Source organism: Silurus aristotelis (genome assembly GCF_946808225.1).
Source record: "Silurus aristotelis genome assembly, chromosome: 21".
NCBI lineage: Eukaryota > Metazoa > Chordata > Actinopteri > Siluriformes > Siluridae > Silurus > Silurus aristotelis.
The window spans coordinates 5,810,674-5,827,630 of record NC_139594.1 but is presented as its reverse complement, the minus strand read 5'-3'; the positions used below and the strand labels follow the sequence as shown (position 1 = coordinate 5,827,630).

Sequence of the window (16,957 nt, the reverse complement as noted above, 5' to 3'; positions counted from 1 at the left end):
AATTACTTGCCGTTGCCCAGATGTTTAGAACTCCTCTATTTACAGTCATGAAAAATGGCAGACTAAACTTTTCTTCACTGAGAGTTTTACAAGAACGACTGTCTGTTTTTTATCCCCCCCAAAAAAACAGCACTCCTCTGATCTTTCCTACTCCAGGAAAAATGCCACCCAAACAGACTGTGTTTTTCTCTTCCACTATAAAGCATCTATAAAATCCGACACCCGAAGATAATTTCATGTTGTCGCTTAATCTGATGTGAGGATAAAGCGGTGAATCCAGTCTTCAGGGGAAGGTGTTCAGGTGAGTCAGCATTGTGATTGCAGATCCTTGATGGATGTTCACTTACGAGGGACTGGGTGGTGGGGAAGGGCTGCAGGTCTTTAGGTTTGGGCAGCTTGGGAATCAAATCCTCTGGGTTCACATTCACCTGTGAGAGGGAGGCAAGAGAAGAGATACATGGGAGCATATATGTATGAGAGAGAGAGAGAGAGAGAGAGAGAGAGAGAGAGAGAGAGAGAGAGAGAGAGAGAGAGAGAGAGAGTGAGAGTGAGAGTGAGAGTGAGTGAGAGTACATCCATATACACTATATGGACAAGTGTCCATAAGCTTTTTGCACATCCCATTCCACACTTAAGCCCCCATTTGCTGTTAAAATATCTTCCACATTTCTTGGAAGATGTTCCACTAGATGTTGGAGTGTGCTTGTGGAGATTTAGTCTCCATCGGCTCGCTCATCAGAAACAAACTTACACTTATAAAGAACAACATATTCATTTTTATCACCACATTATCTGTGTAAAGCTGCTTTGAGACATTTCTCCCAAAGGTGTTCAGGTCAGAGCTATACAGCAGGCCACTCAAGACTTTCCACTATAACCCATGTAAAGCATGTCTTCATTAAGTATACAGGGGCATTGTCATGCTGGAACAGGTTTGAATCTTCTAGGTAGATTGGTGGAAAAATGTAATGCTGCCACATCCAATTAAATTCTATACAATTGTGTGCCTCCAACTTTGTGTTAATATTTTGGAAAACAACAAATGGTTGGAAAAGTCTAATGTCCAAATACATTTGTACATGTAGTCTATCTTACATGTATTTTTTTATATGTAAAGATAAAGTTGGATATTCTTTCATAAATATTAGTCTTTTTTTTTTTTTTTTAGATACAACAGTGTAAGTAACCATTCTGTTACTACTACTGTCATACTGTTATTAGTGCAAACGTTACCTCACTGCCCATAGCTTATTTATGTATGTATCTATCCATCTCTCTAATCCATTCATCCATCCACCCATTTTTCTAATCCATCCATCCATCCATCCATCCATCCATCCATCCATCCATCCATCCACTCTATCTATCAAATCCCTCCATCCATCCATCCATCTATCAAATCCCTCCATCAATCTATCAAATCCCTCCATCCATCTATCAAATCCCTCCATCCATCTATCAAATCCCTCCATCCATCTATCAAATCCCTCCATCCATCTATCTATCCATCTACACACTGTGACATGTCACTTATTGTGATATTATAATATCGGTGAGAAAACCCACTCTCATCTTGCGCTGACGGGGACACAGGTAGAGGTCGAGGCAGCGCTCAAAGCGCTCGTGGATGAAGCGTGAGAACGCAGGCACAGCGCGAAGACAGGAGAACTTCTGCGGCAAGAAGTTCAGCTTACGATCCTCTGGGTCCTGCTGTTCCCATGCCAGTTTCTGTTTAAAATGACATAGAAAAACATCGGAGTAACATTTATTACTGGTTTAAGTGCTTGATTTTGTGTGACACAGCAGGAGAAAGACTGGTTTTAGTGCAGCTTGCAGTGAGGATGCACCTGTATTTAACACTCACACTTTGTATGCAAACCACAAGCAAATCCCTTACAGGCAAATTTTACACACCGCATTGTATTGGACTATGTGGAAATGCCCTTGTGGAAATGTCTAAAGAAAATGGAAACAAACTAATCAGACAGACCTCTTCCTCTGTGAGCAGATATTCTGGAGGGGGGTTGTAGGACTCCTCGTGACCAGGCAGCCTCATCTTTGGAGCAGGAACGTGCATTTTGTGACGCCCCAGGATGGCGTTTGGGTCCTCTTGTGCCCACAGGTCGTAGTATTTAGGTGTGGTGTCTTTGGGCCTGCGTGGTTTAATCCAGCCCATTTTTATGGCATGAACCAGCTTGCTTACCTAATCAGAAGGAAATAAAGTGCAGTCTGATGGTCCTGCCCTGAAAACTCTAATATTACTACAGTAACAGTGCAGGCTATTTGGAGATTAGGGTCTATGGAGTGACAAATCACCCATGACCAATTTACAGCAGGAAACCAAACTGATATAAATTACTGCAGAAATTTCAGCTTGACTGTCTAAAACCACCGCATTAAAAGAGACTGTGAATGCCTTTTATTCCCCTCCTAATACTGTGACTAAAAAGGTTGTGAGTCTAATTTCTTTCAGCTTCCAATTACTGCAGTTTTAGGCCTCAGTCTCCCTCCTCCTTTTCTCCACAAAAAAATAAAAAATAAATAAAAAAAACACTATGTGGGAATCATTACCTATAATGCTCTACAGATGCAAACAGTTACAAGTCCAACTGGTCGAAACATGAGTCTTCAGGTCTAACCCCAGCTGCACAACATGCAGCATATACAAATAATGATTTACATCATAAGCTGGGAGATGAGATCGAGAGACTTGTAAGAAGAAAGGAAAGAAAAAAAAAAAAAAGGGGGGGGGGGGGGCACTTGCCTTCTCTTTTTCAATGAGAGACGGAATGAAGCTGCGTTTGTCCTCAGGCCTGTTGGTTACTGGATGGATCATCACTTCGTTGGAGAAAAAATCAATCGCGGGCTGTAAAGGAATAAAAAACAAGATGGCGGATCAGACCTGAGTGAAATATAACTGACGTGGAGGGGTTGTGTTGGTGGGTGGGGGATAGTAGGATCGACAGCCAGAGTACAAACTGTTTTTGTTATGTTCGCTGCTAAACACGCTTTTAGAATTAGGAACAGACATGAGTAAAGGACAGGACATAACAGAGAACAGCTGGCCGATCAACGTCTGCAGACAACACATAGATTTAACTTGTCACACCATGACCATGTCCCAGATGACAGGTGGCTTTTTCAGACACTTGTCATTACACAGTGTCTGAGGTTATTTTTCTTTTCTTCTCCTTTTTTTATTTATTTTTTTAAAACAAACTGATCACAGCCTGGGGTGACTCATTGCCTGTTTATTTTACAGGACAAGTTAATGGACAATTAGCAGTAACGCTAATAAAAGATCTCACTGATGGCATTTAGACATGTTTAGACGTTGTAACATGTGGACTCCGCCCACTGGGACAGACTTTCCCTCCTAAATAACCCCAATGTTTGGCGTGTTTACATGCCGTGATGGGAGCTATTAGCTAGCGGTGAGCACAGAATGGCACTTTTTGTGGTACGAGGCTGTTCAAGTGAAGCTGGTTTGCGTTTCTCCTCTTGATGCTGCATACAGGAATAATCCAAAAATAAAAGCACAATAAAAAAGACCAGACTACAGATGCTGAGAGTGTTCGAGACTATAAAATGTGTGTTCATGTTTGTACCTCATACTCATTGAAGTTAACGTCACCAAATTTGCCTTGCTTCAGACGATGCACGAGATCCACCTGCTCGTCGGACAGACGGACATCGGTGCCAGTCATCTTGTCTTGTACAGTGCGCCTGGTGTAGAAATAGTAATATCAGTCTCCTTCTCATCCCATCAGGAGAGGTTTGTAAACTGACAGAAATCACATTGCATCACTTCATACTTAAGAAAACTTCGTTCAATGAAACCACTGGAACGAACCGGTTCGTTTTTTACAGCGAGTTCTAAACACCATGAAACCTGACAATGCAGTGTATCGTGATTTTGGCTCATCACAACAGCAGTATCGTATCGCTCACTGCACTCACCAGTAATCAGGATTCTCCATCTTGTCTAAAAACTCGTCTAGCTCATCCTTGTTCCTGATTGGCTTGAAGATCTTTTTGCCATCCAGGTCATAGCCGATGTGGGGATAATCTTTGTACCATTCCATTGGAATGTTGCCCACTGTGTTGCGGATGTCCTGAAAACAGAAAGAACAGACAAGAGTGGAGGAGGGGAAGACAGAGAGAGAGAGAGAGAGAGAGAGAGAGAGAGAGAGAGAGAGAGAGAGAGAGAGAGAGAGAGAGAGAGAGAGAGAGAGAGAGAGAGAAGTCCATTATTCCAATCTAGTACAAATACAAGGTTAATACACTCGGTCCTCTTCCTTTCCCTCATATTCAAAAAGTTGCCAGCAAAGCCCTGGCTATTGTCCCTGTTCTGAAACTGTTTAGGCCCTTCCCCTTTCCTCATTAATACCCACGCCTGGATAAAACCCTGGGTCAGAACCCCGTTCTTAGGGCAACAGGTGGTAAAAACTACTTCAATGACATCAAACATATACCCTGTAAAAGCTCCTTATTCCACTCAGTCATTTACAGCAAACTACTGTAATCCAGCCAATATTAAACAAATAAAGCAAACAGTATAAAAAAGTGAGTATATGCACACACTATCACACAGCACAGACATACTTTCTACCATACAGCTAATCTTTTTCATAGGTTTTGAATGTAAGGCCTGCACCTGTGAGTGATTTCAATAAAAATACACCCCCCCCACCATATCCAATTAGAAATAAGCAGGCAGGCATGCCATGCTTTCTCTCTCACAGCTTCAAGCAGCTGTGGAACCCCTAATTCTTTCAAATTGGGGCATTAACCTCTGGCCTGGTTGCACAACCACGACTGAATAGTGAAATGTGTGCACTGATTGAGGACTGTAAGGCATCTATTGGTGAAAAGTAAAGAGAATGTGATACCAAATGCTTGCTGATGATGCTTTTATTGAAGCCAGGTTCTAATTCTTTTTTTTTTTTTTTTTTTTTTTAAATGTATTGATTTCATTATTTATTTAGTCTTCATGTCTTGCTTCAGAATAAAATGTTACTCCAGTGGGTTTCCGTTGGCCTGAGCAGCTGACTGGTGACTGGTGTACATAAGTGTCCTATTAATAAATGGAACTAAGACTGAACACCGAATGCCAGCGCACCCACTTTTACCAGATAATATGCTATTTTCTGCCACACGAAACCATTTAGCAGATGCCGTTATTCAGAGCAACTAACAGTTATCTCATTTATACATTTGAGCAGTTGAGGGTTAAGGACCTTGCTCAAGGGGTTCAGCAGTGGCAATGTGAATGTGCTGGGATATAAACCTCAATCAAAGTTCTACACTTTGTTTCTTGGTGATCAAACACAAGTGGTCACTTCCTGTAGGTTTTTGTCCACTACATCTGAAGTACAGTATATACTCAAGTATCTCTGTGGATATTCCTATTCTTGCCCAAATAAATATGAAATAGTATTACAGATTTAGTGTGGAAACATTCAACAGTTTAATTCTGGATATTCAGTGCCACCCAGCTAAGGATGGGTTCTCTATTGAGTCTGGGTTCTCTCAATTTCAAATGTTACCACTCATTACGGATTAATTTACAATTATAAAGTGACAGTCCAGAGTTAAGGTGTCCTATAATAGTGCAAAAAAGTTGTGCAGGGATAATTGTGCAGTGACGCAATAAAAGTTGTTAAAAGCGCTACACAAATAAAAACACATTGAATTTCCACACTATGTTTTTCAAACTGGCCCGATTCTTAACTATGTATTCAAACATGTATTAGAATCCCAAAGTCTTAATGTTAAGGAGACGCATGTTACACAAGTATATTTCCTGACAAAAAAAATGTGACGAGATAATATTTTTTACAAAAAGGTTTAGTTGAAACGACAACTGATTAATTGATCCCAAGCTTGTTTCAGGGACATCGTGTTAGCCAGTGCAGATATTAAATCCAGAATACCGGATTTGCCCATTTCTTAAAAAGAAATAAAGATGAAGATATCTCATTTCACAAAATTCTAGAAAGTAAATCAGTAAAACTATGGTAATCCTGTCTAAAACTTCATCCAACTCCTAATCGCATTATCAGCTTTAAAAAAAAAAGAAAAAGCCCTTTAAAAATATCTCCTTGTGAACCGACAGGAGCTTTCAGACTTCGGCGACAGTCTGGAACGACACAACACAAAGCAGAGGGACACAAAGGTCCACCTCGACCCTGAAAGCTCTACAGCTCACCTGCTTTCAATTCAGCAGGCAAACACAGCCATTATGAAGTGTCTGGTATGAGTAAAGCTGCTATTGTGGGAGGGGGGGAGGGGGGAGGTTCGGTGGAGGAGGTTTTCACAGAGAAAATCACAGAGAGGATGCTGACACTTGGACAGTTCTGGACCAAAGTTACAAACAGACATACAACCATGAACAAAGGCAAACAACTAAAAGAAAAAGAAAAAAAAATCTCTGGTAAAAGTTCAATGTCTGGTCACAACACTAAACCCTGTAACACCTCTTACCTTTAAATGTATTGTATATACAAGTATTCCCTTTTGATCTTTCAACATATAGGTATATTACCTTACCTAATCTGTAAAACTGTCTCCATAGAAAACACAAAATCTACACCACTCCTCCAAATTACTAACAAAAGACAACAGAGGCTCCCTATCACCAACCTGAGGTTATTTTCCCACTTTTGAGGTAACACATTTTCCCAACTTGGTTGAGGTAATGCCACGCTAAAGCTTTTATAAACTGTGAGCCAGGATACCACACCCATGAAATACTATCTTTATGAGAGTAGATCAAACACAGAGAGCCCAGATTTAAGAAGATGCCTCATCGTTCATGAGGCTGTAATGGTGAACATGACTCCTCATATTTTCATGAGGTTTATGCGTCATGGGGTCTGAGGAACTCCACAGAGTTTAGGGAATGACCTCCGGAGGACCGCTGTTTTTTTTTTTGTACCCTGAACACCTCATTCTGTTCATTAACCAATGCTTGATGCCAATTATGAATTTTTTTTTATCATTTTTGATTACCAAATTTGATTTCCAGAACAGTTCTTATAAACAGAAGATGTAAGTGTAAGAACTCAATTCCTCAGGAAAGTTGCCTGATAACCTAGTAGAAGACAATGACAGAGATGAATGCTGGATGATCTTCAGCTTACAGATGCTAGAACCTCTGTGCACTAGTGGTTAGCGTGATGTAGCACTGGCACATCAAGACACGCAGTGGCAAGCAAATGACAGGCTCATCCATCAAAACAGGTCGGGGAGCCCACAAAACTTCCCCCAATCACAACAAACGGAGCAGAAGTGCCGAACTGAGACTTCCCCTCTGGTTTGCTTTTTGTGGATCACTAAGCTGCCCTGTGGCTTTGGTAAAAAAAAAAAAGAAAAGAAAAAAAAAAAGGGGGTAAAAATAAGTCGGTGCCACTGACAGGATAGCTACCAGTTTTAGGAAAGGAAAATCGCGTCGTCTTTGCCGCACGCTGACAGGAGAATGGCTCACATTTTCCACCCGGTCGTACCGCTGACCTCTCGGAATTCCTTGCCCATTTCAATATTAAAAGAATTATAAAGCAAAATTTAGCGGTGACGCACGTTTTAGAACAAGAATCCAAAATTTCAAACAGAATGTTCTTCGTCTCTCTCTCTCTCTTTAAAAAAAAAAAAAGGACTATGTTTGGAAGTGTCCTTTCAGCTATATTTAAAGTATTGGCAAATCTATGAAATAAAACCACTGCAGAAGGAGAAAATTCCTCCAACGCTTCAAGACGCAAGGCAGAATAATGGGTTGCGAGGTGAGGTAAGAATCTGGTGTAGTGTATACCTAGAAGGATATATTACCTTTGAAGAAATGAATTATTCCATATGTGGAAAGGGCTAAAGGACATGGGTTAAGGCATCTGATTTAAGAACAAATCCGCATTTACAGTCTAGACAATAACCGCATGTACGATCTTTTTTTTTCTCTCTCTCCAAACTGTTCACTACACAGTTTACTTTATGGCAGTGGAAAACAATCGTAGATTACTGATGAATGTCACGAAACTTTGGTTTTCCTCAGGACCGTCACTAATCTTGTCCATTATTCCTTTTTGTGGGAGAAAAATCACTTGACAGTTTTTTATTTTTATTTTTTAAATGTGTTTTTATAACCTGAGACTGTCTAGACAGGAGAGAAAAAAAACCCTGACTGTCTCAATACAAATAAATGCAACAATGTGATCAAATACAAATTTGTTCCAGAAAATAGATCCAAAATCACAGTCTGGCAGATCTTAAAGGATCAACCGGGACAACGCAAACGGCACGCAACAGATGGAAAGATGCTTCAAATACACTAAAACCAAGTAAATTACTGCGAATTATAAAAAAAGACCTCCCTGGCATATCTATATATCTGTATAAACGCCAGAACATCGATCTGAAAGTCATCGAGCTGGCAGGTTATTTGGAAAAAAAACATCGCAAGAAATGATGGATTAAGATCTTGTATTGAAGTGCAGGTTAATATGCACGAGAGGTCAGAAAGTCCATCTGAATACTTGATTCTGATTGGCTGCAAGGTGTGAATTCCCCAGCCAATCGATTCATTTGAGGAAATGGAGAAGAAACCAGAGATGTGAAATAGTTATTTAAATCAAATGCAAGCTTATGGCACTATGTATGATTTAAAGTGGGCAGAATTCAAGACCTATTGATCTGTAAATTAAATAACTAACAAAAATTGACATTTTTATCCATTCAGTCAGTTCAGCAATGCAAACTTCAGTGACTGCTTTGACTTGTTCGCGCTATTAAGAAACCATGATCTAAAACGAATAATTAACTACTTGCGAGCCGTTTTTACCATTTTAACACACTTCTTTTCAAGTCTTTGCCTCTGAATCGTTCATTAGAATTTGGTAACAAACACCTATCATTGGATGACCCCATACTTATAACAGAACTTGTAGAGCTGTGGAGCTTGTAGAGTGTGTAATGTTCCTTATCTGCTTGGTCTGAATTATACGCACACAAGAGGCTCTAGAGTTCACACAGGAGAAGAATGGCCAGACAAGTTTGCCTTAATGGTTGTACCATCTCGGAACTCAGAACCATGATACAGATGAGCTACAATAGCGAATGACCACATCAGGTTCAACTCCTGTTAAACAAGTACAAGACTTTGATGTTATCAGGTTACTACAGAAACTGGATGGTTAAGGAAAACCATTTGCATCAACAGCATGAATCCATGGATACAGTGCCTTGCGAAAGTATTCGGCCCCCTTGAACTTTGCGACCTTTTGCCACATTTCAGGCTTCAAACAAAGATATGAAACTGTAATTTTTCGTGAAGAATCAACAACAAGTGGGACACAATCATAAAGTGGAACGAAATTTATTGGATATTTCAAACTTTTTTAACAAATGAAAAACTGAAAAATTGGGCGTGCAGAAGTTCAGTGAGGATCTCTGAATGATCCAATGTTGACCTAAATGACTAATGATGATAAATAGAATCCACCTGTGTGTAATCATGTCTCTGTATAAATGCACCTGCACTGTGATAGTCTCAGAGGTCCGTTTAAAGCGCAGAGAGCATCATGAAGAACAAGGAACACACCAGGCAGGTCCGACATACTGTTGGGGAGAAGTTTAAAGCCGGATTTGGATACAAAAAGATTTCCCAAGCTTTAAACATCCCAAGGAGCACTGTGCAAGCGATAATATTGAAATGGAAGGAGTATCAGACCACTGCAAATCTACCAAGACCTGGCCGTCCCTCTAAACTTTCAGCTCATACAAGGAGAAGACTGATCAGAGATGCAGCCAAGAGGCCCATGATCACTCTGGATGAACTGCAGAGATCTACAGCTGAGGTGGGAGACTCTGTCCATAGGACAACAATCAGTCATATACTGCACAAATCTGGCCTTTATGGAAGAGTGGCAAGAAGAAAGCCATTTCTTAAAGATATCCATAAAAAGTGTCGTTTGAAGTTTGCCACAAGCCACCTGGGAGACACACCAAACATGTGGAAGAAGGTGCTCTGGTCAGATGAAACCAAAATCAAACTTTTTGGCAACAATGCAAAACGTTATGTTTGGTGTAAAAGCAACAGAGCTCATCACCCTGAACACACCATCCCCACTGTCAAACATGGTAGTGGCAGCATCATGGTTTGGGCCTGCTTTTCTTCAGCAGGGACAGGGAAGGGTTAAAATTGATGGGAAGATGGATGGAGCCAAATACAGGACCATTCTGTAAGAAAACCTGATGGAGTCTGCAAAAGACCTGAGACTGGGACGGAGATTTGTCTTCCAACAAGACAATGATCCAAAACATAAAGCAAAATCTACAATGGAATGGTTCACAAATAAACATATCCAGGTGTTAGAATGGCCAAGTCAAAGTCCAGACCTGAATCCAATCGAGAATCTGTGGAAAGAACTGAAAACTGCTGTTTACAAATGCTCTCCATCCAACCTTACTGAGCTCGAGCTGTTTTGCAAGGAGAAATGGGCAAAAATTTCAGTCTCTCGATGTGCAAAACTGATAGAGACATACCCCAAGCGACTTACAGCTGTAATCGCAGCAAAAGGTGGCGCTACAAAGTATTAACTTAAGGGGGCTGAATAATTTTGCACCAATTTTTCAAATAATAAATATTTTTAAAAATATCCAATAAATTTCGTTCCACTTCATGATTGTGTCCCACTTGTTGTTGATTCTTTACAAAAAATTACAGTTTTATATCTTCATGTTTGAAGCCTGAAATGTGGCAAAAGTTCGCAAAATTCAAGGGGGCCGAATACTTTCGCAAGGCACTGTACCACCTACTGAGGCTTGTGGTGACCATGTAGGAAAGGTTTTCTTGGTGCGCACACAATAATGCCCTTCATCACAATCAATCAATCGAATTTCAAAGCTTATCAGGGTATTGTTGCTGACTGAGAATATTCCTTTATAGCCACAATGTACCTTCATATGATGGTTAAAAACCTAATCAAGTGCTTCAGGATATGATGTTGTGCCATGTCACAGAGCATCTCAAACTGGATTCAGGAACAATGAGCTCAGTGTACTTCAATGACCTAGACCGAGAGAGGGAAGATGTAGAGAGGTCCCTGGTTTTTTCCTCTCTGCCAAATACCTCTCCATCTATCGCCATCATTTCTTGACCGGTTTGGGGTCTTGAAATGTGGTTCCGTACATTAGGATTCATAAAAAAAAAACGGAAGGTTCGGTCCACACTCTAATCGTCCATTAATCTTACTCTAATCTGATGGGTCATTTGGTGCTAATGTGATATATTTCTCCATACTGACCTGGTTCTGGATTGAAACCGTAGTCCGCTGATAACTCGGGACGTCTTATCAAAGTAAAGCGGCATGGAAAATGAAAGGCGTCGAAAAAGGAAGCACAGTGAGGGTATTAGGAGAAACAGAAAAATCAGAACCAGACTCTGATAATGCCTTAAACAGCTGACAGGGTGTCGTTACGGATGTGGCGTATCCACTGCGAGTTCTGCGGTCCGGGCCTCTGGTCCCTGTGTGAGCGCAGCGGTCTATTAGTAGAGTGTGTGTGATATTTTAGACATTTATGGACGTGTCTGCGTTCTCGGGAAGATCTTGGGACAGGAGGAATGGAGATGGGGATAGGTGGCAGTGTAGGAGGGTGTATGAAGACAGGGCAGTTTCATCACCAATGCGGTCTAATACAAAGGCATGATGGAGGAAGCAAGCACTAAAGAAAAAAAAAAAACATGGGAAAAGAAGCCATACCCACAAATATGCTACGGTGTATGCTCTCCTTTTCCTGAGACATGCTAGGACAAGTGTAGATGTCATTTCTGATCTTCATAGTCCTATGGTGGTCTCTTTCCATTGTTGAACAATGAGGGAAGTTCACAACTTGAGGGAAGTTGCATAGTAACAGAGGGGTTAAAGTCAGTAATTGTATACTTACATCATGCAGTTGCACCCAATAAAATTGTCAGCAAGTAGCAATGAGGGGTCTGGGGTGAGGGGGTATTGGGGAGAAAGGGGGCGTGTCCAGACACACGGAACTGTATGTGTGTTATACGAGGTGGTATCAAAAGGTTTCGAGACCAGCTCTGTTTACAAGAAAGTACTTTATATACACACTATGACCTTTAAAATAGTCCCCTTGTACAGCAATACAGCGTTCCCAGCGTTCCTGCCACCTCTGTAATGTGTCCTGGAAGTGTTCTGTCAAGCACCTTCTGTGATATGTGCTGGATCTCTGCAACAGTGTCAAAACGGCAACCGTTAAGATGGATCTTCATGGAAGTTCAGTCATTTACAAGGAGTGTATAACATTTGCTGAAAAATTCCTCAATTCCAGATATAAAGAATCAGACGTTTAAAGCTGAGCTGATGTATGAACTTAAGTTGGCCCTGCAATTTTTTCCAGCAACAGGGTCATTTGTGGCGGCACGGGCTGGACACTGCCGAGTGCATCTAGTTCAGAACGGAGCGTTTTTTTATTTAATTTTTTCCAAATAAATTTTTTTTTTTAAAGGGGGCTGAGAGAGCGTTGGGGCACAAACCGAGACGGCAGAACTGCTTTAGCAAGGGGATTTATGGAAGTGGTTCCATAGCATACTCTCATGGAGCAAATTCAGCAGACTGTGCCTCTTTTCCACAAGTGTAGGTTCGCCTTTCCCTCTAATGGGATCATTTATAACACAAGTAATCTTCACCCCAACGTGGAATTCGTCCGCCGCTCCACTTTCCACTCGCCCCGTCCAAACAGAGTGATGTGTCTGCTGAGAGAATGCGTGTTGACGTTTCACGAGGTGCGTTCAGTCATACTCGTGTCTGTGTGGGTTTCGCGACTGGCAGCACGCGAGCCATTAGGAACGCCGCTAACGGCTACCACTAACAGCCCGCTGGAAAAAATCAGAAATTGGAAAATGACCGTGGAATAATATCCAAAAACCCATTCAGGCCGAGAAAAGAATATTCGAAAATAATTCACTGAAAAGTCAATATTTTTGCAGATTCTGTTCTTTTTCTTTTTACGTCCAATGTGCAAAAGACTTGAACACCACATTCTCCGTACCTCATGGAAGAATACGCTGCACTGCCCCTTTTAATATCAACCCAGGAGATGTTCGTATTACTTATTACAATAGAATAACTAAATTCGCAGAAGTCCTCCTCTGCTCGTTCCTATTTCCAGCCTGTTTATATGCTCAACACGGTGCAAATGGACCCAAGAGAAAACACTCCATTAAAGGGCTGGTGGAACAATGGAAAAGTCGCAATAAGTACGGTTTTAAACGAGAACTAAAGGCTGATCCAACTGCCTTCATCTTACGTCTCTCTCTGCATAAGATCTCACTGCTAGATTTATTTGAAGTTGTTGTGACCTTAACAGGTTGTGTGTGAGTGAGATCCTGTGAATTGAGTGTGTGTGTGTGTGTGTGTGTGTGTGTGTGTGTGTGTGTATGGGATCTAGGGTTGCTCTGTGTCTGGCTTAAATTAAGCTGACTATGTTGCACCCGCCTGAAAGTGATACAGAGGCCCATATCCTCAGGGCCTGTCCAGACGGAGACACCCCCGCTGAAGCCCACGCGCTCGTAGCAGCCGTGGCTCTGAAGGCTGGAACGCAGCAGATGTGGTCACGCACAGCACACGCCGAGAGCATAACCCGAGACTGACGGCCCTCTGGCCTGGAGACACATCCCCCAGCTGGAACCATGTCTTGGGAGAGGTGTGGGACTGAGAAAGAGCTTTCGACGTGTGGAGGGACGGTGGTGTCCGGGGGGGGGTCCTTGGGTACGGATGGGATTGGATGTCACCTCACGCTGGGGGGGACGTAAGAGAACTCGAATGGCTGTCAGCTAATAAACCTCTGGTTCTGCTTTGAGGAAAACAAGCGGGCAGACCCCCACATGACAGGATGATAACAAGCGTTGTCATTTGTTACTCCAGACACAAGGCTTTATGAGGTAACAAAAGATTCCAGCTGAGGAAAGGGCCACCGTGGTCTCACTTAACCCTAATGAATGTCGTCATATTACAGCCAGGTTTGACTTTTAACGGATCGTCTGCTGTATGAAGTTTGCTCCTTAATGCTCGCTGGGTTAAAGCTGAAGTCCTAAAGAGGGAGGACCGACTGAAGAAAGTCTGAAGAAACGACTGAAGAAAAGAAAGAGCTACGTTCTTTGACCCATGAGTTTTTGACCCTCTCCGTTTGATGGTTCTTATACTGTAAACTCTAACATTTGAGAAGTAATTCACAATTTGTTTTTTATTTACTACTTTGAATGAATAATACAATAATAAAATCGTTTTCCAAACATTTTTATGTAATTTATTAGTACAAACTCTCTTTTGAAATGTTACTCCAAACTTTCGAGCCAGAAGCATCAGGTCTTTTTCGCGAGTTGCTCTTAGTCTGGTTCCAAATTAAAAGTGTCAAGGTCATGTGTGTCAAGGTTCCACTGCATATATATATATATATATATATATATATATATATATATATATATATATATATATATATATATATATATATATATATATATATATATATATATATATATATATATTCATTATACTGTCCTCCCTCAGGAATGAGCGGAAAAAAAAAACGTAATCAGATCAAAACTGAACGGTGGAAATGACTGTTACAAAAAATACCATCGATACTATTTGAAAGCACATCCTGCTTGGCCTGAATCGACCGATCCCGTCTCAAACATTAACCAATACGATCGCTTTCAAAATGTGTTTTGCCAAACACGTGAAAGTTTTTTTTTTTTTAAAGGTTGTTTATACTACTCTCTACAGTATCACAAACAAAAGGGCTGAACTCCACTATTCTTGTGAAACCCCACAGACTCAGACAACTGATACTCTTTAGTCTGTTCAGAGAATTAAACCGGGAAGTGAATGGTAAAGCAATTCAGATATAAAACTAGTTTCAAGAGAAAGAAAAAAAAAAAAAAACCTTTAGATTTTATTCCAGCGTGGTCAAAAAGTATATCCGATTTTTGTACGGACATGAGGAAACCATTATCTGAGTACAATAGTGTTAAAAAAAAAAAGCCTACTAATGATTTACTGCTGCTAGTAAAGAGAGTCAGAGTTCCTACTTATTAGGATTAGGCAAATGAGTCGTCTCTCACTCCCCTGCATGAAATATAAATCTGTACACGACAATGTCGTTTCTGTAATTCTGTAGTCTCACATACACACAGCCACTGGCCATGAAGCTTTAAGAAAGACTTGAAGTTGAGGTTTGCTTGAGCACAAGTTGTTTAGTGAGCACCTTAAGGCATAAATAAAAAAAATTATATATATTAAAAACTTATTTGCTATAGAAAGAGAGAGCGAGAGCGAGAGGGAGAGAAAGCATTGATAGCTACTCATACTGATGATGATCTTAAGCTCTTTGGGAAATGAGATATCCTGTCTGGCTGACCCAATGACTTCAGCTCACATCGCTCATTAATGAGGATATGGTTCAAGGCAGACTAAACACACAAGTCTGCATTTATAGGGATTTACTGTGCCCTTAGAACATCCGAGGCTGATAAAACATTTCTATCAGAGTCAATCTTAAGAAATCATTTTTAAAGTCATGGTTCAAACCACATCGTTATGCAGTCCGACCAGACTTGATCTTGTATCTTAAAAATTTGGATTCTCTCATTTTATCATTTATAATTTTTATAATATTTTCCAGAAATCCTGAACGCATCAACGGAATAAGCAAGCTTGCAGATGAAGTTGAGCGCTCTGCATCAGCTGCAGTTTAAACCTGGGATATGGACTAAGGGACTACACTGCTTGCTTGAGGATTTTCAAGAGTTTAAATGGGAAAAGATCATGAAATAGGAGTCTGAATGGGTTTAAATGGCTGATGATAGACACATCAGCAGGGCTCAGTGTGAAACAAGGACATTACAGACACTACTACTCTATGGACTGCGACATAATACAACATCAAGGCACTTTCAAATAGTGTCTAGCCATGGCTTAAATTAGGCACCGTTTTTTTTTCTTCTTTGTTTTAATGAGAAGTTTTTTTTTTCTTTCCAGTTTTTCAAGTGGATCCAAAGCAGAGGCTGGAACTAAGTATATCTATAATGAGAAAAAAATGATGCAGTGCTGTCTGTGATATTACGGCAATTAAACACATTTTTTTCCACCACAAGCTGCATCTAGAGACTTTCTCATATCAGGGTATGGAGGTCAAAGCAATTATATTCAGTATTTCAAAAGGTACTTTGAGTAGATACGAGATGAGTTTTCTTTAAGAATCAAACATAAGTCATGCATATGATTTTCTGGTCAATCTAAGAGTCTGAAATCATTGAGGAGGATTGTGAAATGTGCCGGATTGCTTCCTTCTGACTAAACCCCTTTAACGGAAAAATATGAAAAAGGTAATTATAAAGTCTCAATTGGAAAATTTAAATAAAAAGGAATGCACACCAGAAGTTACAACACAATACACAAATTGTGGAGATACTCCATATGTCCAATAGCTCACAACGTTCTACAAATTCTTAGGTTGATAATTAAAATAAAAAATAAATAAATAAATTGGGATATTAAGAAACCTGCAAATTTGATATAATAGTAATATTCATTAAATATGCTCGTATAATCAGTCAGCACTTTGCACAGCACTGAAACCAATATTACAACTTTGTAATATCTTCAAATGATTTCTATACCAGCAATCTCCATAAAACTAAAGATAGTGTTTAAAATGCTAATGTGTATTGAACTCAAGCATCCTGTTCTTTTTTCCTTCACATTATTCTTTTCCTTTACACTTTTCCTGATCGCATTTTTTTGGAACCACAGATCGATTTAAAAATGTATAAACCGTCTATCTGACTTTTTTTTTTCATCGCACATTTATACAGTTAAAAGAAATCTACAATCTCACTATATCCTACTGTATTTTGCCTAAAACAGGACAAAACAGTTTAATAATCCAA

At 40.3% G+C, this 16,957-nt stretch overlaps 1 protein-coding gene across 1 annotated transcript in view; it reads right to left on the bottom strand.

Moving 5' to 3' along the window:
• The window catches only part of bop1 (BOP1 ribosomal biogenesis factor), a 59,417-nt gene that overhangs the window by 9,837 nt on the left and 32,623 nt on the right, over nucleotides 1–16,957 (bottom strand). The window contains exons 4-9 of the mRNA XM_083524422.1: nucleotides 3,961–4,115; nucleotides 3,609–3,726; nucleotides 2,765–2,866; nucleotides 1,991–2,203; nucleotides 1,567–1,728; nucleotides 348–428 (exon numbers count right to left, since the gene is read on the bottom strand). Coding sequence (XP_083380548.1) covers nucleotides 348–428; nucleotides 1,567–1,728; nucleotides 1,991–2,203; nucleotides 2,765–2,866; nucleotides 3,609–3,726; nucleotides 3,961–4,115 — 831 coding nt within the window. The remainder of the gene's footprint in view (nucleotides 1–347; nucleotides 429–1,566; nucleotides 1,729–1,990; nucleotides 2,204–2,764; nucleotides 2,867–3,608; nucleotides 3,727–3,960; nucleotides 4,116–16,957) is intronic.